At 34.9% G+C, this 24,151-nt stretch overlaps 1 protein-coding gene across 4 annotated transcripts in view; it reads right to left on the bottom strand.

The window, feature by feature from the left end:
- The window catches only part of KCNT2 (potassium sodium-activated channel subfamily T member 2), a 107,262-nt gene that overhangs the window by 10,135 nt on the left and 72,976 nt on the right, over positions 1-24,151 (bottom strand). For 2 of the 4 annotated variants that reach the window (XM_015869524.2, XM_015869521.2), the window contains exons 15-26: positions 23,149-23,257; positions 20,109-20,165; positions 18,876-19,025; positions 17,586-17,815; positions 16,507-16,723; positions 15,139-15,244; positions 14,742-14,914; positions 12,945-13,016; positions 10,050-10,184; positions 6,907-7,018; positions 1,980-2,081; positions 618-701 (exon numbers count right to left, since the gene is read on the bottom strand). In XM_015869524.2, the coding sequence (XP_015725010.1) occupies positions 618-701; positions 1,980-2,081; positions 6,907-7,018; positions 10,050-10,184; positions 12,945-13,016; positions 14,742-14,914; positions 15,139-15,244; positions 16,507-16,723; positions 17,586-17,815; positions 18,876-19,025; positions 20,109-20,165; positions 23,149-23,257 (1,547 nt within the window). The remainder of the gene's footprint in view (positions 1-617; positions 702-1,979; positions 2,082-6,906; positions 7,019-10,049; positions 10,185-12,944; positions 13,017-14,741; positions 14,915-15,138; positions 15,245-16,506; positions 16,724-17,585; positions 17,816-18,875; positions 19,026-20,108; positions 20,166-23,148; positions 23,258-24,151) is intronic. The other 2 variants (XM_015869522.2, XM_032446354.1) reach the window with 2 other exon arrangements.

Below are 24,151 nucleotides of genomic sequence, written 5' to 3'. Positions count from 1 at the left end.
GCAAGCCTAAGTGAGAGTCAGAAGATGCCATTTTCTCACATGGGGGAATTCATTGGCCTTTGCTTCAAATGCACTTCCATGTCAGAAGCCATTTTGTCAGACTGCCACTCTGGCTATCTGTTGCATTACAGCAAAATGTAACAGAATACTGGTGGGAATGTTCAACCTCTGCTGCCGCACCACCAATGTCTGTCTCTGACACCATGAGCAAAATAATAAATAGGAGACGTTTCTTTTGGAGCAGCCCTTGTGTTCGGTTAATATAATTGGTTACTGAACTGCCATACACATCTATTAAAACAATAACAACAAATAAACTTGCACTTTTCTTGCATATTCCTGTATTTCTTTATGCTTCAGGGTATGTATTGTGTTTTGTGGGGTGGGGAGGATTGGTTTGTTCGGTCATTGGTTTATTTTTGAAATAACTAAAACTATGCATGCTTTCTACCAAATTTCCTGTTGTTCCTTTTCTCCCTGCTGAAAAAGGAAACAGATGGCTTTTCTTGGTATTCAACAAACAAAACTTTTCTACAAAGGAAGTAGAGGTGTTTTGCAGACCATATGGAATATTCTCTGTTGCTCTGTAATAGTAAATATACTTTTTAAAAACTTACTGAACAAAGAAACCCAGATCCTGGTGTTGTATCGAGTCCCAGGAGAAGTCTTGTGATAGAGATCATATAATCTTTCACAAATGACTGCAAGATTTTTGACAGAAGACACAGAAAGACAGAAAAAAAGCTTCAGTGAATAGATGAGCAGATAACCATATGCACCATATGTGAATTCCACAGAAACTGTACATCTGTGTTTAAAGTCAATATCTTCTAAGTATCTTTATCAGTGCAGAAATAGTTATTTCTTTATGCATGCTGAATCTATTGGTTAAAAAAGAAAGAAACAAACAAAATTGGTTCTGCACATATGTATCCATAGAGGAGTCAAGGACATGATGAGGTAGCTTGAAAAGTAAGATATTTATCAATTGAAGTAACTTGTTAGAATTTGTTAATTGTGAAACTTTAATGACTATCTTCTTTGCATAGGAAATGCTGTACTATGTTAGGTGAAGATGCAGCATAGAGTAGTGGGTAATATTAAGGTGAGGTTGCTATTATTTTAACTAAAACTGGAGTAATTTGTCTTTGCTGGTCCAGATAATAAGGTGAAATCTGCCTTATCCTAAATCAGGCTTGTTGCTTTGGTAGAATGATAGAAATTAGAGAGAACTAACCAAACTAAATGTAGGAATGCATGCTAAGGAGGCCAGGAATGCACATTAGATAAGCTAAAACTGGAAATGTTTCACCTCCTTATCAATTGGACTGCTGGAATCAGAAAGCCATGTGTGCTCTGCTAACTGTGGTAGATCTGTTTGTTCATTGCCACCTCTTGGGTGTAGAAAGGCAGCATTCAAAGCAGGCTATCCTTCCTTGGAACGGAACTTGCAACTAGCTCTTTGGCTTCAAAGCGTGATGGCTTCATGAATGAGCTGTTTACCTGGAGGTCTAGTTGGCAAGAGTAAGAGGATAAGACAGGATGATGTAATAAAAGCTTCTATCAGCAAGTGAAGGTTGCTGATAAATTATTCATACAAATATTTCTATTGATTTTTGTGATTAGAGGCACTATTTTGTTGGAATGGGCAATGAGTATTTAATACTTTGCTTAATGTTTTGTAATCTGAATTTTATACAGTTTGTATTAAAACTACCCATTGTTCTGTGGAGAGATTCACAGTATTATAATATTTAAAAGGACTTTGTTCAAGGACAGTCAGTTTTGGTTTGGTGACTGCAAGCAGTGCTGTCAGATAGAATGCGCTCCATGGTCTTTTACCTTTGATTGTTCCTGGCACAACACCTATATTAATGTGTTTATGTAGGAAAACAAGATAATCCAACAATTAAGTACAAAAAATGGGTGACAACATGGCATGCCTTTGTTAAATGAAGGTACATAGTTATTCACAGTACCTGGTACAGCAGTGTGTCCAACATACTGATGCTGAAAACCCTGCCAGCGGCGAAAGGAAGTCGAAACATAAATGCTAAATTAGATCCCTTCTCCCGTTCTTTCTGTATGGAAATTAAAAATAATGGGGGAAAAAAAATAATTACTGCTTTTGGAGGGATTATAGTACCAATTTGGTGCTATTTTGAAAGAGATAAAAAGTATAAAAATCACTTTTCTCTGAATGTACTTTCCATGAATACATAGCCTGCATTATATACTTAAAAGTTTTCCAGGTTGAAAGCTTTTGTTAAATGCATATGTTGTTTAAATCATTATATCTGTAATTTGATGTTCTACCAAATCATCTTAAACAGAGATTGAGGTACTTCAACTGTGTTTAAAGCAAAGCTCTTTTTATTCCTTATCCAGATTTCTTGGACAGTGGACTCTAATTCATGTTCAGAAAGCCTACTAGCAACATGAATTATGAACAGAGGAAACAGATCAGACAGAATAGGGCAGACATTTTCTGCTTTGATGCTTCTGGGGAAGAGGAGCAGAAAAACATAAATAGTTATTCATTTTTCTTATCACAACTCATACATAGAGAAATCGAAGCAATGTGCTTCCTATTCCTTCCATTATTGGTGAGTAAAACTATAGATTTGAAGTAATTTTTCCTATTTTAAGGAGGGGCAATGTATCAAGCTTCCATCTCAGAGTTGTAATAAAGAGCATGTTCTCAAAGTACAGGGAAGTCATGTTTTTTAATATTGAATGGAGAGGCATATGCATCACATACATGCACCAGTCTGTGCTTGGGGCTAACACGCTCAGAGGCAGCTTTGTGGGGTGGGATATGGGGGTCCTGGTGGATTCAGAATTGAACGTGAGTTGACAGTGAGCCCTTGCTGCAAAGGCAGCTAACTGGGAGTTAGGAGGAGTATTGCCAGTAGGTCAAGGGAGGTGATATCTTCCCCTCTTCTCAGCACTGGTGAGGCCAAGTGTGGAACACAGTGCGTAGTTCTGGGCTCCCCAGTACAAGAAGAACGTGGATGTTCTGGAGAAAGTCAAGCTAAGCATTACTATGATGATCAAATTTTTGAAGCATGAGGAAAGGATGAGAAAGTACTCAGACAAAACAGTCTCAAGAAAAGGTATGGGGAGCTGTGGGTGGGTTGGTTGATGCTGGTTTTGTTATTGTATACAAATATTTGAAGGGAAGATAAAAAGATGGTGGAGCTAGGTTCTTTTTAGTGGTACCCAGTACGAGGACAAGAGGAAATGGGCATAAACTGAAATGCAAATGGTTCTTTCTGAGCATGTGGAAATATTTTACTGTTTTGGGTGACAAAGTAGCAAAACGTGTGGAGTCCTTCCTTGGAAATGAGCAAAAAATGTCTGGATGTGGTCCTGGGCAACCTACTCCAGGTGACCCTCTTTGAGCAAGGGCCATTCTCCAGAAAACTTCAAGAAGTTGCTTTCAAGTCCAACCATGCTCTGATTCTGTGATACGCAAAGTATAAGTCTGTTCTAGCTTGTGAATCATCCAATGCAACTCATTAAGTCAAAGCTCATTCCTAACCAGGTTGACACAGATACTTCTAACTGGCCTTGTCAAACAGATTGCATCTTTCACTAGCAGTTCTTGCTTCTCAAATAGGAACTCAAAATCTCAAAGTTCAAAGTGCCACCGTGACTGAAGTTGTGAGGTTACTGATTTGCTGCAAGTACTTCTCCAGCTGGTGGTGGGGGTACCAAAGCCTGCTGCGTAGTATAGTCCAACACTTCTGGCACTGTTTTTGAGCTCCCACTGTGACTGAGGCCATGTGAGCTGCTCTGTTTACTTTTAAAATGTTAGCTACTTTCCGGCTTACTGGCTAAATAAGCTTTCCACAAAACAGCAGGTTATTTGCTAATTTGCAAGCAGGTCAAGACTACAGGTGCAGGCCCATATATATGGCAAATTATCAATAAGCAGACTCCTGTCATTTTATATGCAGATATGTCTATGTCAGTGCTTTTCTAGTTATCAATGGGGAAATAATTGTAGTTAACATGTTCAACTTCACTTTCTTTCCAAAGACTCTATTTCCATATTATTCAGCTTAGGTTTATTTATCATACTTTTCAAATAAAATCACTTATGTCAGCTTGCTATTGTAGTTGTCGAGAGTCTTTGCTTGCGATGCAGGTAAGCAAAGTAAAGCTAAATGGGAAAATTATCTTGTATATGTTTATTCTATATGGTCACACTCCTTTGTGCTTTTATGTCACTAGGTCATATGAAGAAAATATGCCCTTATAGGTCTTCCTTGTTTATGAAGTATAACTGACATAGCAATTAGAGTATATGCTTATTAATTCCAACAGGCAACGTTGTCCTGTCCACAGGAGATATTTAGAGATGCTAGTGCAGAGCATGTGTGTTTTTTTTACGAGTAACGTCCTTAAAAAATCCATTTTGCTCCTGACAATAAATACTCTTTAAAGCGTACTAGAATCTTAAGTATCCTTGTAGTTAGAATATTTTGCATTGTAAGGGTAAGATCATTTTTATTTGATGCTACTGTATCAGTTTGAGTTGCATTGTATTTCTGGAACAATGTAATCACTAAAAGCACGGCAGAAATGCCAGTTTAACTGAGGAAAATCAATAACTTAAATGAAGAACCAAAGAAGCATGTGTCCAGGTGCATACATTGTGGGGTTGGTTGTTTTTCAGAACGTAATTTCAAAAGCATCTGGTAAACTTGCTTCTGTTGTAGAATCGATTAAAAAAAAATACTATATACTTCATTATCCTTAATAAGTTCAGTGTGTTTAGACTTAGAGTTTAAATCTGCCCTTTGTGGTTTAGTTTCATTGCTAAGATTCATGGCTGTTTCTGAGGAACATTAGACCAAATAGAAGTATTGAGCTGAAATCTCAACTCAAGCAAGGGAAAGAGGACTGTTGTCTTGCAAAGAGGGCGGAGGGACGGAAGCTTGATTCTGTTGAAGTGGTAGCAAAGCTCTATATTTTTATTCGTCTATGACTCAACTTTTCTTTACCATGAAAAAGATGTATGCAGGCCCAATGCACACATGTTCTGGTTGAAATAGCAAAGGATGTTTCTAACAAGTTTATTTCAGATAAAATTACAGAAAGCAGCTGCCTCCATTGTACAAAGAACACTTACTTAGATATGCTAGTATAGACAAGATATAGACAAGACCTTGAGTATTTATTTTGTAGCTCTACATCGTATATTTGAATGCCTTTCGTTTATTGCAAAGTAGAAGATAGGAGTTGAAGAAACTCCTATGAATGAAAACTCACGCATTGTGCGGCAAATACTTTAATATTGAAACTATGCTTTCATAGCATACATTACATTACATTCTTCGAATCGTGCCACAAAATATTTTATAAGCAACTGTGGCAATCATAAGAAAAAGTAATTTGAATGAGGTGTAAAGCTTTATCCTTCCATCTTTTGGGGAGAATTTGCTGAGGATTTTGGTTTGAACGGGTGGTTAGGGCAAAGGACTTATTTGAGAAATACTTTTGCTTTGTATCCAAAGGCATATAGACCATTTGGTCTACTTTAAAACAAGAGCCTGTACATTTATTTTTCCCCTTTATATTAAGTTTCTTATATTGCTTCCTTTCTTTTATTACAGACCTGCACACTCTTTTTTTTTTCTGGCTTAAAATAGTTTTGTCAGAAATGCAATTTTTACTCAGGCATCTGGTGTTGATATTTTTTCTCTATTACCTGCATTCCCATTGGTCTACCCAAGAGTATTGCAGATGCAGAAGCCAGAAATATGTCAAAACACGTGAGATGTTTTTTTTTTTTTTTTCCATGTGTGATGCCCAGCAGATCCTTCTCTGATGTTTTTTTTTTTGTTTTTTTTTTTTTAAGTTCATGAGAAAGGAGATATAACCACTCAAAGAAAAAGCATAGATCATTTCTAGGAACATAAATAACAGACCATGGTGCGTGTGCAGTTTGATAGAATGCACACATAGAGATAATGTTTTAAGATAGTTATTTACTTCATCCTCAGTCTTAGCTTTGTGGTTGTGGTTTGATGCAAGTCAGGAAGTTCAGAATTATCACTCTTTTTTGATTAGTAACAAATGTGCACTTCTGATTTTGGTAGTTCCTAGTATGTGCCATGCTTCTCTGTATTGGCATTTAATTTATAGTTTATTTTTCTGGGGGGGTTGCATTTTGTTAGAACATGAGAGAATGTCAGTGTGGCTCAAGTTTTTATTGTGATTTTGACTTCTTACTATTTTTAAGTAAATGCATAGTCCATAATTGTTAATACTGTGATGCCAGTTACTAAAGACTAATTGAAAGCTAACCTGAAGCCCTGCTTTGGCCCTCTGTCAGTGGTTGAAAGAGGTGTACAGCCCATCCTGATTTACTATATTCTCCTGCAATATAGACAGCAGTATGGAACTGCCATGGAAGGCTGTAAATATTGTGTACAGGCAATGCAAAGTTACTGTAAGGAACATAACAAGGACATGGCACGCCGCACACGTGTTTTGGGGTCATCCAAAAACATAAATGTCATGAAGTTCAGTGGCTTGCTACTGAGAACAGTCAAGTGCATTGTTAGATCTTATAAATACTAGTTGGTGCCCATGTGAGATACAGCTGATTGAAATACAGCCACAGAAAATTCTTTTTAGTCCCTTTCTTGATGTGAGTGATTTGGGATCGTTATCCTCCACCTCTCCAGTACTTCATGGTATCTTGGACTATTTTCCTAAATGCTTCTGTTCTGGCCTTAAATGATTATAAAATCCTTACAGGTGATCAAACAAAAAACTTGAATATTTGTGTTACAACCATGAAATGATTTCACTGTTTCCACATGTTTTGGTAGCATTGTTAAAAAATCATAAAATGTTTTCAAATTGTAACTTTTAAATCTCCTTACTCACCTTTTCCAATTTGGATAGAGCGAGAGAATAGCAGTCTTTGGCTCTGAACTGCATGAATCTCATATTGGCAGGGTGAGTTAGTTCTGTGATAATGCTTAGGCTTGAGAACAACCTGTATTTTAAAAGAATGTTGTAGTTTTAAGCTCTAATTCACAAATTCACAGTTCACAAATGTAAGGCTCTACATAATGCTGTGACTTGTGTTCATGTCCGTGTTTTCAATTAAGCAGCTGAGAACTTCAGCCTTTTTTGGCAGTATAAAAAGCTCGTATAATTGACTCTGATATAAGACTCTTTATTGTGTTTTACCAGTAATACATGGCAGTCATTAATCATTTCATATGCTTTTCTTGGAACATGATCGTAGTGAGGTAATGCCAAATAGATTACACTGTGCATTTTTCAACTCTTTAGTCCTTGCCCTCAGTTTTACAGGGATGAACTTCACTGAACTAGTAATTCAAGTAGAGCCCAAATGTGGCAAAATCTGTTTTGAAAACTACCTAGCAGTGGGTGTGTTAATGTCATCTTACTGCAATTGCTTTCTATGTCTGTTAAACTTTTAAAATATAGATATATTATTAGATCGTATGATTATACAAATGCTGGACAGCAATTCTGTTCCTGTGAATAACCAAATATTGTGATCATATAAGGAAAAATGGAGATAGTAAATCAGCTGAGAATCTGAATCACTTAATGACATTTTCTGTGCACTGTAGCTTGAAAAGTGCTTTGTATGATCAGGAGTTTCTGTGGCTGTTTAGCTAGGGCAGTAGTTATATAAAGGCACATTCTACTAATGATTATGCAGTTAGGGAATAAAGCCTACATATGTAGGTTAAATACATGGTAAAAACACTCTGGAGTTTCAGCTTCATTTGTATCATTTATTAAAAAATAAAGAAATTAAAATCTTGGAAATACTCTGTACATATGAACTTCTGTCTCTTAAGTAACCCAAGGAAAAAGTCCAGAGGAAGAGCATAATTGCTCTTTAAATTCTGTGTTAATTGTGTATTACATAGCATATAATTACTGAAGTTTTTGCTGGCTGGAAATTTTTTCTTGTCTCACTGTGTTAACAGACCAGCATTAAAGGTTCATAAAACAACAGTATAATACTTAGAACTAAAAGCAAATTAAACAACTGGTCTAATGATAAAATGCACATGATCTGCAGAAGTTTACAAGTTAAGGTTTCTGCTACAGATGGATTTTGTTAATCACCGAATTATAAAAGAAGGTTACAAGAGGTGCTACAAGTGTGCTATTGGTAGAAATTCATGCTACTTATTTAAGAGTGCCCTCCAGCGGACGTAGGGGGGAAAAACGTTTCAGATTGTCAAAGCAAGTTTGCCTCAATCTTAGTTTAAGGCACTGCCTGCGGGCTTTCAACTATAGGACAGGCCTATTCATTACAAACGTTCCTCTTTTCTTTTTCTTTTTGTTTTCAGGATTTTTTGTTTGTTTGTTTTTTATTTAACAAAAATACAGATTTTCTGCTTAAAGGAAGCCCATTTTACTGAAGTGGTAGTCGGTGATTAGCTTCATTTTTTACACTGAGGAAGATCTCTGGGACACAGCCAAAATCTAGTAATTGCTCCATGTGCTTTTAATCTATTCTAATTTGTTCTTTACATCCAAAGGATTAACAATTTCCTTTTTAATTTGATGCAACTGTTTGAGTCTAAGCACCTCTGATTGAATCCTTTTAACTAAAATATGCTAAGTTAGCGTTGTATCGCAGAATGTTGTTAATTGGTACGAAACAAACTTTCTAGCCTTAAAGGGCAATACACTCTATTCATCGTTATAAACAACACATCTATCTCCTAAACAAAGGCCTGATGAGGGAAAAATCTTCTGACAAGACAAGATGAGAAATTTATGTAAATCAGGGGATAATGCCAGAACCGGCTTATTAGAATTGGCAACTTAAGCCAAACAGTGTTATACTGCACCGGCATCATCTTTTCAGGACTGCCTGCAATCCGTAATGAGGTCAGCTGATGTGAGTCAATCAGATCAGTGAGATTTAGGTGAACTTACGTTTTCTTAATTCCTTTGTTTCATATGACTCAGTTGGAATCTTCTTCATTCATGTAAATATGTTTGAGAACAACATATATTAGCAAAAAACTCCAATGATGTAAAAGCCTTCTTTAATACTATAGTTTTTGTTCATTACTGTAGTGCTCCACAGTGTTCATCATCTTCATTAGTTTCTTACAGAGATTACTGGATAACAAAATATCTTTAAGGATATCTAACAGTTAATTTATAAAGTTATTTGTGCTCATGTGATGAATGTATCTCATTCTGCAGAACAGATAAATGTCACTACCTTACACTGCTCTGAAAAACTTTGCTAAACCTGCTATTTTGATATTACATAAAAATACAGTGAATACATTGGATATGTTTGAGGAGAAGTACATTTAGAAAAGAAGGTAAAATACAGCACTTGACAAAGTTGACAAGGTTTTCTGAAGACTATTTTAATTCTTGCAACATGGTATTTCTTTTTATTTATTTTGTATTGGCAAAAAGGACTGTGTGGCCTTTGATTTATACTGACCAGTTTCATACATGAGTTAAAGCTGCCATCTAGTTGTAGCCATTGTGCAGGACAACTGAATGGTTACAGAGCATGTTTTACTAGTTGGATTATCTATGATATGTACTGTAACACTGCGATTTTATTTTTTTAGCGTTTAATTATTTAGTTGAATTATAGTTTCAGAATGGGACGTGTGATTGAGATGCACCTGTGTTAAATGCACATTCAAAATCTCGAAGTTAAAATAGCACAGAACTAAAGCTTCTTATTCAGCGCAAGGACTGCTGCACTAAGGAAAATGAGGGGTTTCTTTGTCCTATTTTCAATAGTAGCACCCATTCCTTTCCTATAAACCTGAACATAGTTTCTTAAAAGTTATCCTCCAGTTTGGGGGTGAGTTCTGTCTGAGATTTCAAGAGAATTATGCCAAGAAACAGAGTTTTATAGCTTAGGCTTTTTGCCGTGTGAAAAGAAAGGGGAAACAAAAATAAGAAACACACCCTCATCTGAATACAGAAAGAATTATTAGGTATTTCATGATTAAGGAACATGTAAAAAGAGACTACAAAAAATTGCTTACCTGAAGAGTGTTTGAACATTTACAATAGTCTTAGCATCTGCCATATAGTCTTCCTCAGCACTCATTGTACTTTCTTTGTCCACCACCACCATATTAGCTGCAAAGGTGACCCCACATCTTAATAAGTCATCTAGGCTTTTGTGAAGAGAAAGAGGGAGAAAGAATCCAACAAGTCACTTAAACCTGGAATGCTTAAAAGATTAGTGATGGTTGGTACTGATACATCACGTTGAGTTGCTGGTTCCCTGCAACTCCATGTACATATTATAACTTCTAATACAATGTGTGTCAAAAATATTATGAATTGAGAGTATGGAATATGAGTTGTTTTCCTTGAAGTCATGCAGAACACACTTCAGCAGGATATTACCATCAGTCTCCTCTTCCTAAAATTGCAGAATTATTTCAAAAATTAAAAATGACCCTTTAATAGTTACTTGGAAAGCCAGTATGTCCTCACTTGTTTCGTCAGCTTGCTTCATTATCGTTATTTTTTACAATAAATGGGTCTAAAATGATTTCTAGGTGCTCTTTACCACAACTATGTTTCATTTTCAAGATGTTAATAAGGGCTCTAAGAGAACATCTGAAAAGCTCCTCTTTTATCTGTCAGAGTGCTATTACAGTGATTTTAGGAGCAGCTGTACCTCAGTAAAACATTTCACCCACTGGACAGTATCTTCTGTGAAGCTTGACCACAGAAAACCATCACTGACAACTAAGCTACAGTTGGCAGCATGCCTTATGTTTATTTCCAAAACGAAGCACGTTTTGGTTATTTTCTGTGGGAAGAGTTACTTTTAAAACAATTCTGGAAAAGTTTCAGAAGGATTATTTAGTTAGTTCGTTAGTTTTGTAATAAAAGCTGCTGGGAACCAAGCAACTCTTAAGTGAAAATGAGAAGATAAAGAATATTTCGTGGTTTCCTGGGGAAACTGAAAAGCTACATTTTTTTGCATCATTCTGTTTACTTCCAAGGAAGAAAAGTTATTTTGTCATTAGAATTGCTATATTTTCTGCATTTTGGTGATGAGAGAACTATACTTTTCTTTAGTTTTACTGCTAGTTTGAATCATTTTTAAAGATGCGGAGAGTTACAAAAAATACTTTTTAGAATTCTAATGCAGTTATCAACATTTCTTAATATTTAACAGATTCCTGCACTACTGGAATCTGGCCAGTTACACGTCTCACATCTTTTATACTTGAAGTCTGTAGATGTTGCTGCCTACTTGGTACATTTTACTGAAGTTCATTCTAGCTTTGGATTTCTGTAGAGATTGTTTTCTGCAGCCTTCTTGCTTCTAACAAGGGGTGGTGTAAATGTGTAATTCCTTTTGTGGTTTTCTCTTCTATTTGGTAACATTTCATGCCAAGTGACCACAGGACAAATGTATTAAATAGTTAAAAGGTGGTAGATGGCATTTCTAAACGCATTGAAAATGAATTCCAGAGATATTAAGAAAGGAACTTTGTATATTTTACATTGTAGCATTTAGCTAAAGATTGGTTGATTTCTATTGATTGTATAAGATTTTGAAACATTTAGGAAAACACAGACTAAGTATAAAGTCTTGTTACTGATGAAAATAGAGGTCAAAAAATAAAATACAGAATCTGACTGGATTTTAAAGTGACTGTACTGTCAGATTTGATGCTTAAGTTTGTGTTAACAATACTGCAAACAAGAGAATTTAGCATAATGTCTTTGATAGAGTGTAGTGCTCAGTTTTATGCATTCTTTTCTTAAAAATAAAAATGAACAACACACCTCAGAACAAATGGGGGAAAAAAAACCTCTAGGGATGCATTCAGTGATTTCCTTTTTGAAGTAAAACCAGTAATTTTTATTAGAATTTAATCTTCTAAGTTAATTAAATCAGTATAAGGTCTTCAGGTTATTAATTATTTTGGATACTGTGATTCAATTCAATTAGTCTGCTTCTGTGAATTTTCTGTAACCTTTATAGGATTAAGACCTTAAAAAAAAAAAAAAAAGAAAAAAAAGAAAAAAAAAGTAGCTATTAACAACATAAGACACAGTCTTGCTTTAGAAAAACAAATCTAGTAAGTGGAAAACATCTCTGTAGATCCACTGCAGATCTCACAGTGAACAAGATACTGTCAAGGTAAATCTGCAGCTTTATCACTATTGTAAGTAGTTTTAAAGCCCCTGTTACAACAAGATGAATCTTTAAAAATGTTGAATACTTTACATTTTTTGTTGAAAAAAATGGATTCTGCTACTTCAGGACAGGAAATAAATTATTTGATGTCTGTGTGGAGAATGAACCTTACAGCTCCACCTCACAAACAAGCTGTTTTCTACTTTGGGCACTCTAGGCATAGGAGCTTACTAAAATGCTAATGAGTCATTGCTCCTCTCTCCCCTTTGTCATTTATGCCTGATTCTTACATTAAGTCTATGTTGCTAAACTCAGGTATGCAAACATATACTAGCAGAATTTCTGAAGCCAAATATAGGAGTAGGTGAATATTTTAAGTAGGGGAAAATGTTGGACTGTTGGACACATTTAAACTCATTTGTTTTAGTGTAGTTTACATTCTACAGCTATTTTACCTAACTCCAGTCTGATAAAGGATGTCTCTAGAATCAGAGGTATTACCTGGCAATTTCTAGAGATGTACTAATAAAATCAGTGTTGATGTTTGGGCTTTGAAGATAGTAAACTGTGTTTCCTGTTGTACTTTTACTAATGACATCCTTTAGAAGTCAGAGATTTGAAATCCCAAACTATAGCACACAGACACACAAACCATGCATGCAGATAGATCATCCTCAAGCATAACACACACATAGACATGCAATGACAATACACAAAACAAGCCACTGACCACTACAATGTTAAATTTTCTAACAGTTACTTCACCTACTTGTCGATAGAGCCCACCATGTAGTAAACCATTGGAAACCAACAGATTGCATCCAGAAAATGCATATCTGGCCTAAGCAGCAGATGGGATTACAAAATGAAACACAATATCACAACAGCAGCATCTTCTAAAATACTTCAAAGAAAAAACAGGTTGTTTGGATGGTGGTTTGTTAAATTCAAAAAGAAAACAACAACACCTTGGAAGTATTATCTCTTTACACAGGTAATAGGGTTGCAGAAAAACTGTGAATTAACAGTGCTGTAATCATAAGGAATGATCAGAATGATCACATGCTTATTAATAAGTGCACCTCTTAAATCAGAAAATTTATGGCACAGTACAATTCCAAATATAAAAATGAATGATTGGCTTCAAAGACACACTGCCAAGTTGTTTTCCAGTGCGTGAATTAGGGATACTTAAAATAAGCAGTGAAAACTTCTTAAAAATATGAAATAGAATCTTTGAGAATTAGCTAGTAACTCTAATTTAAGTTAATGAGAAAAATCTTGAAGAAAAATAGTATTTTAAAAACAATGTGAGAAATAAAGTTTTATTGTTTCTTTATTCACAACTCTTTCTGGATTTCTTCTTGCATTCTGAGAAACAACTGAAATCTCAAAAAAATGTCATGTATAGGTATCAGAATAGGCATAATGGGTGGTAAAAAAGAAAATAGGATTATGAGAAAAAGGCATAGGCAGGTTTGTCAAAGGTGTTTAGATTCCTGAGTCCATTGAAAGAAATTACAAAATGCCAATTGACTTGAATGGCACCAAGAACTCAGCCTAATGCATGTATAGAAAGCATGCTGGCTTTTCAGGTGGCATTCTGCATCCCACTGAATGCTGGGAGGAGCCTCTGCAAATGCTGTCTAGAAGGTACAAAAATAAGGGTAATAATTTAATTATCATCTACAACTTAACGTTTTGTCATTAAAAGGGAAATTTAGGTATAAAATTATAGCACTGATGTTAGCTCAGGCACTGTTGTGGAAAAGATAGTGTGCACTAGAGGGCACTGTATGCTCGCACCACTGCCTAAGTGTTTGTAACAAAAACCAAAAGTCTTCAAAGTAAAATCCAAGCTCTCACCAAATCGTGTAATTCATTTTATACTATAACATATATACACTTAAAACCTTTGCTTTGTAAACACAAGTGTATAGAGCTTCATTAAAAAGCTGTTTGGGGCTGAAGTAGAGCAATTCACTGCAGATCTTTGCATAAAAAATTGCTTATAGTCAACCAGAGCACGTATATGCAAACCACTGTCACTTTAGCATTAGTATCTGTACTGCACATCTTCTGATGTAGTTTCTTTAAGTCATGGTTCAACCTTATATTCTTAGAGTCTAAAATTATGAAAAATATCCCAATTAAGGCCATTAATTGTCTTGTTGTAAAAGTAGTGTTTAAAGTGCAGTTTCCTAGCTATGAAAATGTTAAAGAATTTACTTTTTTACAGTGCTTACAAAGTTAGTTCATTTTAGCAGCTATTCCTATTACTTTGAATATTTTAATAGTTCTCTGTGAAGAATAAGGACGTTAGAACGTAACACAGCCATTTACAGTAAGCAGGAAGTCAGTTTTGTGTATGACAATATAGGTTCTGTGTTTTTTCACTTTTTGCAAAGATGTATGTGCCATAATGTTTTTTATTTTAAGTTGGCCATCTGAAGGGTGATCACCTATCAAAGTAATGATAAAATGATTTTCAAATGTACCACACAGGGGGAAAAAAAAAAAAAAAAAGAAAAAAAAAAAGAAAGAAATATATTTAGAAACTACATACGGGTTATCCAGGAGTAATACAATGGGATTGAGTTCTTTCTTTGGTCTGTAATAAGCTCTAAGTGGAACGATAAAATTGTATAAACCATTTCCAGCAGTTTCTGCTGCAACAATAATCAATTTATTTTTGAATCCATAGGCTTTGGCATCTTCATAGTAGTTATGCTGACACCCCTAAAATTAAAACAAGAACCAAGTTCAGTGGATATAAATAAAGAGATTTAGTGGAATGGAAGGTTTTATCACTAGAAATAGATGCAAATGCTTGGTGATGAAAAAGGATGAGAAAATGAGGCTGTGATAAAGCTCACATCTAAGCAAAAACTAGAGTTTAACTGTTCAGATGCAGTAGGCAAATGTGAATGCAGTTTTATCCAGTACCAGCAAATTCCCTTTACCTTATCTAGTCTTAGACAACAGAAGGGTACTTTTTCATGCAGAAGATGACAAAATGTGGGAGAACTTCCAATATAAGGAGAGTAAGGAGGATAGCCTTTGGCATACCTAGTAGAATAGAAAAAAATATTTTTAGTATAGCCGATGAAACACAGTTCATTTTATAGCTATTCTATGGGACGTTTATACCTGTGTCTAAGTGTAACAATTATTTGTGGACTAAGAGTCAAGTATATTGAACGAACAAGGGTATGTATTTTAAGTCTTTGACCCATTCTATAATATGTAGTGACAGCTGTCATGCTGTTGTGGAGTGAAGGAATTCTGTTCAGCATCTTTGGAAATGGGCTGATACACTGTAGTGTGCAGACCTAGTGCTCTAAACACACTGCAGTATAAGGAAAGTTGGAAAATAAAGAAAAAAAACAAAACATAGTGGGACAACTTCTCTTCCTTCCCCATTTATCACTGAGAATCTCAAGAATGAGTGAGGTCATTACCTTCTTTCACCAAAAATGACATTTCTAATTGGCTTTGATTTTTAATAAGAGACTACGTGATAGTGAGTAAGACTGTCACTTGCAATGGGAGGTGCACGTACACAGACAGAATATCCACAGTCATCAGGGAACGCTGAGAAAATAGGAGGCCTTTTATATTCTACTTTTTCAGTCTGCAGACTGTAGATGACTTATTCTATTTATTTTTTTTTTAATTGGATTTTTATGATCTTCCCTGGGGCCTCTCATACTTAGCAAAGTTGGAGATGTGAAACTGCTAGGTGAGCCATTGGCTTAATTGAGTATTTCATTTTTAATATCCTCTTCAGTAATTCCAATAAACATAATTGACTGCCTTATCTTAATGGTGTTTACGGGATTTGCTTTTTTGTGAGCAATGCATCGTTACTTTCAGTAATGTGCTAACAAACATTTTAAATTAGATGTAATAATATGATCTCATATAACATTTTGGATTGTTTGTGTATTTTGAAGTCAGATATGTAATGTTAGCGTTCAATATGCCTGTTAAACTACCTGGTTGTCAGGACAGGACAGAGGTATTTTTCTACAGCTTACTTCAGTCCTACTAACTATGAAAAATGGTCATGAATGCCCCTTTATGTGTATGCTGTAAACTGCCATACACAGATCTTAATTACAGCGTGTAGAAAATCTCCCATAAATAGATGACATGATCTGTTTTTCTTCTTTCAAAATAGATATAACAGTATTCTGCTATCAGACAACAGCATTTCTTAAAAAGAAATACTTCCTTTCTGTGTCTTGCTTGCTACCACTTCTTGGATTGATCTGCATGTCCCAATACTGTTCAAATAAGGTTACTCAGTTTACATTCAATATACATACTCAAAGCCTGCAGAGACTTCATCATCAGATGGAGTAGTTTCATCTTCTGACTGGTCGCTTAGCAGGTCGCATGCCTGAAGTGAGGATGAGTCCGCAACCTCCAGAACAGGTGCTATACTGGGCCGTCTGCCCTCTTTACCTCCCTCAGAAGGAAGAGCTAGAGTAGGTCCGCTGGACGTACGACATCCTGTGTCTTGTAAATCGATAGCCACAGTTCCTGAAGTGTTAAAATTGGTTTTACAATTTGATAGTCTGAACATTTAAATGAGATTCTCCTATTTAGTAGGGATTATCAGACCTCATGGACAAAGACCATAAGGAATACTGCATCCGTTAGTTGTGTTTATCATATCAAAGTATAACAAATAGGTTTTCTTGAGGAAGCCTTTTTCTGTGAATTTACACTATCCCTATCCATGAATATAACCATGAATATATATGCCAAGTATAATTAACTCATATTAATATGCATCACCAGTAGATTTCATATCTCATTTATGCACATCATTTAGTAATAATTGTAACCTTGACACTACGTGTAACAAACTCCCTAGACATTTTCACATTACTAACACCTATGTTAGAAGTTGGCACCTGAATTCTTGATACTTTTCATTTACTTTCTAACTTTGGATTTTCTGTTTCTTTTTTAACTTAAATTTCAAGATATTATTTCCTGAAACAGAAGAGAAAATGTAATGGTTGAATGAGATTCTTTGTTGTAATAAAACAGACTGGTAACTTGGTATGGAAGGGAAATAATTACCGTTACGTAGAATTGAACTAATTCATAATAAATTAATTGATGTTATTTCCATGTGTGTGCAAGCCATAAACTCCAATGTAAAAATAATAATAATAAATTTCTGATGTCTTCATGACATTGTATTTATTTATATACATGCACACATATGTACAGTCAAGGGAAAAATACCATTTTTAGGAGGAGAGGGCAAGTGTTTAATATATTTTCTTTCTGCACCCTTTTTTAATTTTTTAATTGTGGGAATACAATTTTAAAAGCTCAAAATGTACTGTTTATTGAACATGTTGTGAGACACATTTTTCTATTAACTTACCCATGCTGGCTATTATACTGTGTACAGGCAACCTAGAAGCTCCATGATAAGATAATTTTGATTCATGTCTTTTTCTGTGTTTTTCTTGTTTCTTGAAAGCAGAATTCTCTTCTTTGGTGATATTTATATAAAAGCATATATCTGTAGAACTCATGATATACCGAGGACCTGGATTCAGCAAAATGTTTTTGTTATCTTCCTTTCTAACACCAATCAGACAGACTCCAAACCTTAATTAGAAAAGGAGAGGCATGGTTCATTTTTTATAGTTCTGTGTATACTAGAATTTCCACTGTCAAAAATGAGCCTTCTGTATATTTTATCCCCTACAAACTGAATGTTTGAATTTTGGATGTCAAATGTTTGAAAGAATATTAATCTCCTAAGTGGACCACTTCTGATCAAGCAGATCTTTTTAAACTGATGAATCCATAGGTATCTGATTCCGACGTGTTTCTTTATCTCCAGAGATTCTTCTAACGATGTCTCAGTTAATTTTTCTATCAGGTGATTAATCCTGAGAAATTATTTCTGATTAAATAATTAATTTCTGAGAAATTATTAATAGAGAAATGAATACGTTATATGAAAAACGTATTCATCATGTTAAATTGTTCTATGTCATGGAAACTACTTTAAGAATATTTAGCCATTCACTTCTAAAAATCCATTTGATTAGTGAGCAAAAATAAGTAATTAAAACCAAAAAAAGATCTTTTGGTCACATATTAAGTGTGGCAATAAAATCAATGTACAGAGTTTGATAAGTCTGTAAGTTCCATTCACATAGCAGTACTGAATAAGAGATGCATGATCTGGAACACAAAGGTGTATTGATGTTCTTAAGATTCCGAGTGGGGAAAAAAATATTTTCAACAATCACCAAGGTGTAGCAAGAATCATCTTAAAACTGAATACTTTGTGTCAACTGAGCATGCTGGATTTCCAGCTGGCTCCTGAATCGAACAACCAAAAACAAAAACAGTGAAAAGGATTTGTGTTCTGATATAACCTGTGTCTCAGGTATGATTCTTTATGGCTGTCAGCTTATCCTATCTATCCTTTATGTTCTGTTCTTTCAGATTGAGCTGCCTATAAAGAACCAATACAAGCTTTTACTTACAGAAGTTACAACTGAATGAAATATACTTCCTAATAAACAATGAAATATATTGGTAGCCAGATGTTTCAATCCAGAAACAGAGTAATGCCCGATATTGCACTTTTGAATGCAAAGCTACAATTGGGCTAAAATTTTAAAGTCAAACTTTTATAGGAAAATAAACATACTTTTTATGTGCATGAAAAGAAGCATATGTGAAGCTTTTCCCCTCATACTCAGCAAAAAAAGTGCTTTCTTCCAGGTTAATGTGAAACACTTCGTTACCAGAGCATCTGCCATACATTTTCTGCCACTGTTCTGATGATTGCTGACTCTCTCTGAAACATGTACAGATAAAGAGAATAATTTAAAACTTAATGTACCATTCTTATTAATCAGAGCATTATCACTTAGCAGTAGAAATTATAAATGTCTAATGGAAAGATCCCATGGGCTTATCTGAAAGAAATATCTGAGATCAAAGCTTCGTGATACTGTAAATATGAAGATTATTTTGATCAAATAGAGAGCATTTTCTGCTAAGTAATAGTTGGATTACGTACTTCAGTACCAGGAGAAACATGGTGGAATTAGGTTAAATTCACACCATAAGTAGATTCACTGCAATTGAAAGATGACAGGTGAAACCAACAGCATGCTCATTCTATTCATAAAGACAGTCCCTTCAGATGCTCCTTCACAGATTGTCTGGTTCCTGTTCAAAGTGGTAAAGAATAATTGAAAATAACTTATGTAGGCAGGACTCATTTGATTTATGTCAGTTTATCTCTAAGAAAGATTTTTCTCTGCATTTGCTCATCTGTTTGTTTCCTTCAGTATTTACCCAGAAGGTGTTTGTAGTTACTGTGCCTTGTATACTATCCTCTTTTATAGTACAGGAAAAGAAATCATTAATCATTTTAAGGGCCCTTTACTAAGTGCAGGTAATGTTTTTGATCCAAACGCATTGTTGGAGGAAATTGTTCCAAACCTTACTAACACCAAAACTTACAAACTATGGGCCTCTGTGAATCTCCTCCTTTACTGAAATTTTACAAGAAAACAAGTTTCCATCTATGTGGGTTGTATTAGGTATAGTGGAGGTGCATTTATCTTTATCTGAACATACAGTGCTCTGCATTTTGCATTCTGGAGCTAGCATCTCTAGATACTGGAGCTTGTTTGTGTTCATTTCTACTTTTTCAGTATCTTGATACAATTTGTTTTTCTTCATTTTCTATTTTTCCTCACCCTCAGCACAGAAACATTTTGTTCCAAGGTTAATGGGTATAAGGTAATCATTTTTATTTCAATGGTATCAAAAACAGTGCATTAGCTATAGAAAAGTCAAGAGCTAGAAACCTAATTGCAGAAGAAAATTATTCCACATTGAATTTCACCCCCCAAACCAAAATGTTTACCTGTTCAGAGTCTGCTTGGTTCCAGTTAGTTGCCGAAAAGCTTCCCATGGTGCTGTTCTGTAACAATCACATGAAGGTCAGGTCAGAAATGCTACTGTCTTCCTAAACTTTGTATTGTTTTATAAACTGTGTTTGAGTTCTATTAATAGATTGGAAATGTTTAAAGGTAGATGTTAAGATTAATAATAATCAATAATAAAATTATGAATAAGAACATAGACAATTTGTGCCTCATAATCTGAGTTCTACAAATATATGAGAGTAAGATGAATTGCAACTGGCCTGGCCACTGTGAATATTATTATAGGTAGTTGGCATGAGCAGCAGCAAACAACTTCTTAATCTTAAAAGAAAGTTGGTCTGGTCAAAATTGCTTGGAAAATGAGCATTTTCCCTAACCTCCTCACAGATTTATACTGGTAAATATGCTGTGTTCAATTTATGTGTGTTTTTCTTTACCGTTTATTGTCTTATCATTCTAATTAGGATAGTACAGAACAATTATTTTTCTGTGTTCTGCTGCAATTTAATGCTTTCAATTAGCAGTAATTTCCATGTGCTTCTCTCTTTTCTGATCATCGTGAAGCTTACATTACTAATTGTCACACTACTTCTTAGTATGTATAGGAAGTAGATTCCCTGCATGTAAATCTACATAAATTAGTTGGTACTTGATTTATAGGAGAACAAACAGCTGCATTAATACTTTTGAGTTAATATTTGAGTCTGGTAGGGCTTTTTCAGTGTTCAAATGTTCTTTAGTTCTCTGATAAACATTGGTTAAGACAGCTTTTGGAAGCATCTTTCTTCCAAAAAGCTTTGCGAAAGGGACAATTAGTGTCTCACAGCAGGGAGCACTGCTGTGGCTAAAGGCTTCCAGGACCTCCTTCAGCAGTGAGTACAGCTACAGGTGGCTGTGAACACTAGCTGCTAGTAGATCTGAAAGATAAGGAGAAAAGCTGTATGCTTCAAATGACAGAGAAAGCTGGATCAGAAAGAGCTCTAGGAAAGGGACCCTGATAAAACTTAATCATAGAATTATAGAATTGCTCAGGTTGGAAAAGACCTTAAACATCATCAATTCCAACAGCAACCTAGCCATACTACCCTAACAACCCTCTGCTAAATCATGTCCCTGAGCACCACATCCAAATGGTTTTTATATGCATTCAGGGATGGTGAGTCAGTCACCTCCCTGGAGAGCTTAATTACTGTAAGAGATCACTATGGGTTGGGAACGTGTTTGTTTATTTGAGTAGCAGGGAGAAATTTTTTATTGTGAAGTTCTGAATTATAATCAAACTCCTTTCTGAATGAAGTCTTACCTGTGATATAAATTTGAACAGATGCTCCCAACATCTGCAGTTAAATTCCTAAAGTTGTGATTCAACACATGTAGGTCTTCAGTGGAAACCTGAACTAATCTTTCAGAAAATCCTTTTAGTGATTTTTGAATAGACTGATAGTCTTGAAAAAGATTACCCAAGAATGAAAGCAGACTCCCCATAATCCAGGCCTGTTCTTTATTAAGAGGGATTTTAAAACTCACATCCTAAAAGCTTAATGCAGGTACTAGTAGATAGAATAGTGAAAAGAAAATGAAACAGGAACCAGTGCAACAGAAAGTTCCTGTTAACTTTGCTAGTCTATTTATTCAACACTTTAAATCATTAAGATTCTGTTAGATTCCATCTACCAATTCCATCTACCAATTCAGTAGATTTCTGTAAATAGGATTCAAAGTAATACTGATAATTCTGTGCAAAAATATTTTTTTTTCTAGTTATACAGTAACCAATTTTCAAAGTTTAAACCACACAAGAAATCAGTTAGTTTAAGTTTGATTATACCAATTAAATTCCATTGGAAAATAATAATAATAATAATAATAATAATAATAATAATAATAATAATAATAATAATAATAAGTACTTTTGCATTCTTCTGTAGTTATTTGAACCAGAGTTGGGAATCTATATTAAATTATCAATATGCCTGAGTTAGAAATGCTGATGTTCTCAGGCATATTAAGGTGTGTCATTTTTTGTGCTTATAGAAAACTTTCTGATATCTGCTAAGTATGCTATTCTACTTTCATGCACAAATAATATGGAATACTCCCAAATGGCTCTGTATTCTGCTCATGCATATCATGAAATGAGAAGTAGGCAGATATGTATGTCACCATGATTTTCAGGAGGCATGGAAACAATACTTTATTGCATTCTGATTAACAGATGCTACTTCAGACAGGGGCATTGCCTTGACACTTCTTGTTGCTGGTAACAAAAATTCTAGCTATTATTTCACTGTTCCCCACCTTTGGCACAGTAGAATACTGCCAATGCCATACAGAAGGTTAAGTAACTCTGCTTATGAATATCAAGATATTAATGGGCATGTGGTTATTTGAAAAAACATGAATTTCTAGCGCTGTCAGTTGTGCGGTCTGTACTCCACTTTTACAGATATATTCAGATTTACGTTTTAATGCTTTTCTCTGCCCATGGCATTTTATTAAGAATACCTCAGCATTCCAAGTCAATAGCATAACAGGAATAATAGATTGGTAGAATTCTTCTAATAAATATAGATTAGTTCAAAGGTGATTATACAGTCTGTAGAGACACCCTAATTCCATATGCCTTTATGTGTGCATATATGGTGGTTATGTTAAAAACCATCTCTTTGTATGCGTATTTACTTGCTTCTTAATCTTTGTGCGATTAATAGAACATAATATTATGTTAGCAGTAAACAAATAAAAGAAATAAAAGATTAAGTCAGTGAATGCTTTCTGTTGTGGGACTGACATAACGCTATGAAAGAAATAAAGTATTTGGAGCTTGAGAAGGAAAGCTTTTCTGAAAATATTATATCTTAACTAAAATATCTTCATATCTTTAAAGAGCTGAAAGTATCAATTTGTTTTTAAAACTGCAGCAGTTGCCCAAAGATCAGGGTAAGCAATGTTATACAGAATCTCAGCTATAACTTCTACTAGGCATGCATTTGTTTGTTAATGGTAATACACACTTACTGTCCCCTGGAGGTGTGAACCAGCAGTGTGATTAATGTAGAGGTAGCTGGACATATACAGTTGAGAGCTAGCATAGCGTATTTGAATTCTTCTTCACACACAACATGATCTGTGGGGAGAAAAATAATAAAATATAGAAATAATTTTATAAAAATACTTTTCATTAAATGGAATTATAAATTTGTATTTGCATAAGAAAATAGTGAAATAAACAGGGAGAAATTGCCTCCAGATATTCAGCATTCACTTGCACCTGGAGAGCAGCTACGTACAATTTACCCCATCTATGTTACCTTTCAGGTTGAATGACTGAAGTCAGAGTTTCATCCAGTTCCTACTTTATGTGTAGCTGCAGGACAGAGAGAGGTTGCAATGGCCCTGTAAATCCAAATTCCACTATCATGCTCCACTGGCAGTATGAGTAGGCCTTGTAACATAATTTAGTTAGCAAATCTGCACCTTTTGCAGTTTTGTGTGATCTGGTATAGGCATATCAAGCACAGTACAGAGATGTAATTTCTGTACCATGTAATTTCTGTTTTCAGGAAATAGTACACACAAAGTACTGCAATGTAGGAGTATCTCCTCAAGAAGATACGCTGTGCTGGTTTACAGACCTCTTGTTTAGCAATAGCTCTGGGATATTTCATCACACTAGCTTTTATTTTGTAGATTTGACTAATATTTGCCCCTAACAGCAGCTAATGGCTGCTGCCTCTGAAAGGAGAAATTCACTCTTGATCTTTCTAAAGATCAAGGCCTGTTTAAATGTCATGGGGAAAGACTGAGTTTTGTGAAGACACTGTCAAATATAGAACAAATTGAGATTTTTCTTCCCCAGTAAGTTTCAATTATGGCAGTTGAGTATTTGCTGCAGAGGGGATCTCAGACAGAAATGTGTTTACTTTTAGTTGACCGTGTGCCACTAATACATCTATCTGGATTTTGAACTAAAGATTTTGAGAGGATTAGGCATAGTCTATAACTTGAATGGAATATATAT

Source organism: Coturnix japonica, chromosome 8 (assembly GCF_001577835.2).
Source record: "Coturnix japonica isolate 7356 chromosome 8, Coturnix japonica 2.1, whole genome shotgun sequence".
In the NCBI taxonomy this organism is placed as follows: Eukaryota; Metazoa; Chordata; class Aves; order Galliformes; family Phasianidae; genus Coturnix; species Coturnix japonica.
This window is presented reverse-complemented; position numbering and strand designations above follow the sequence as displayed.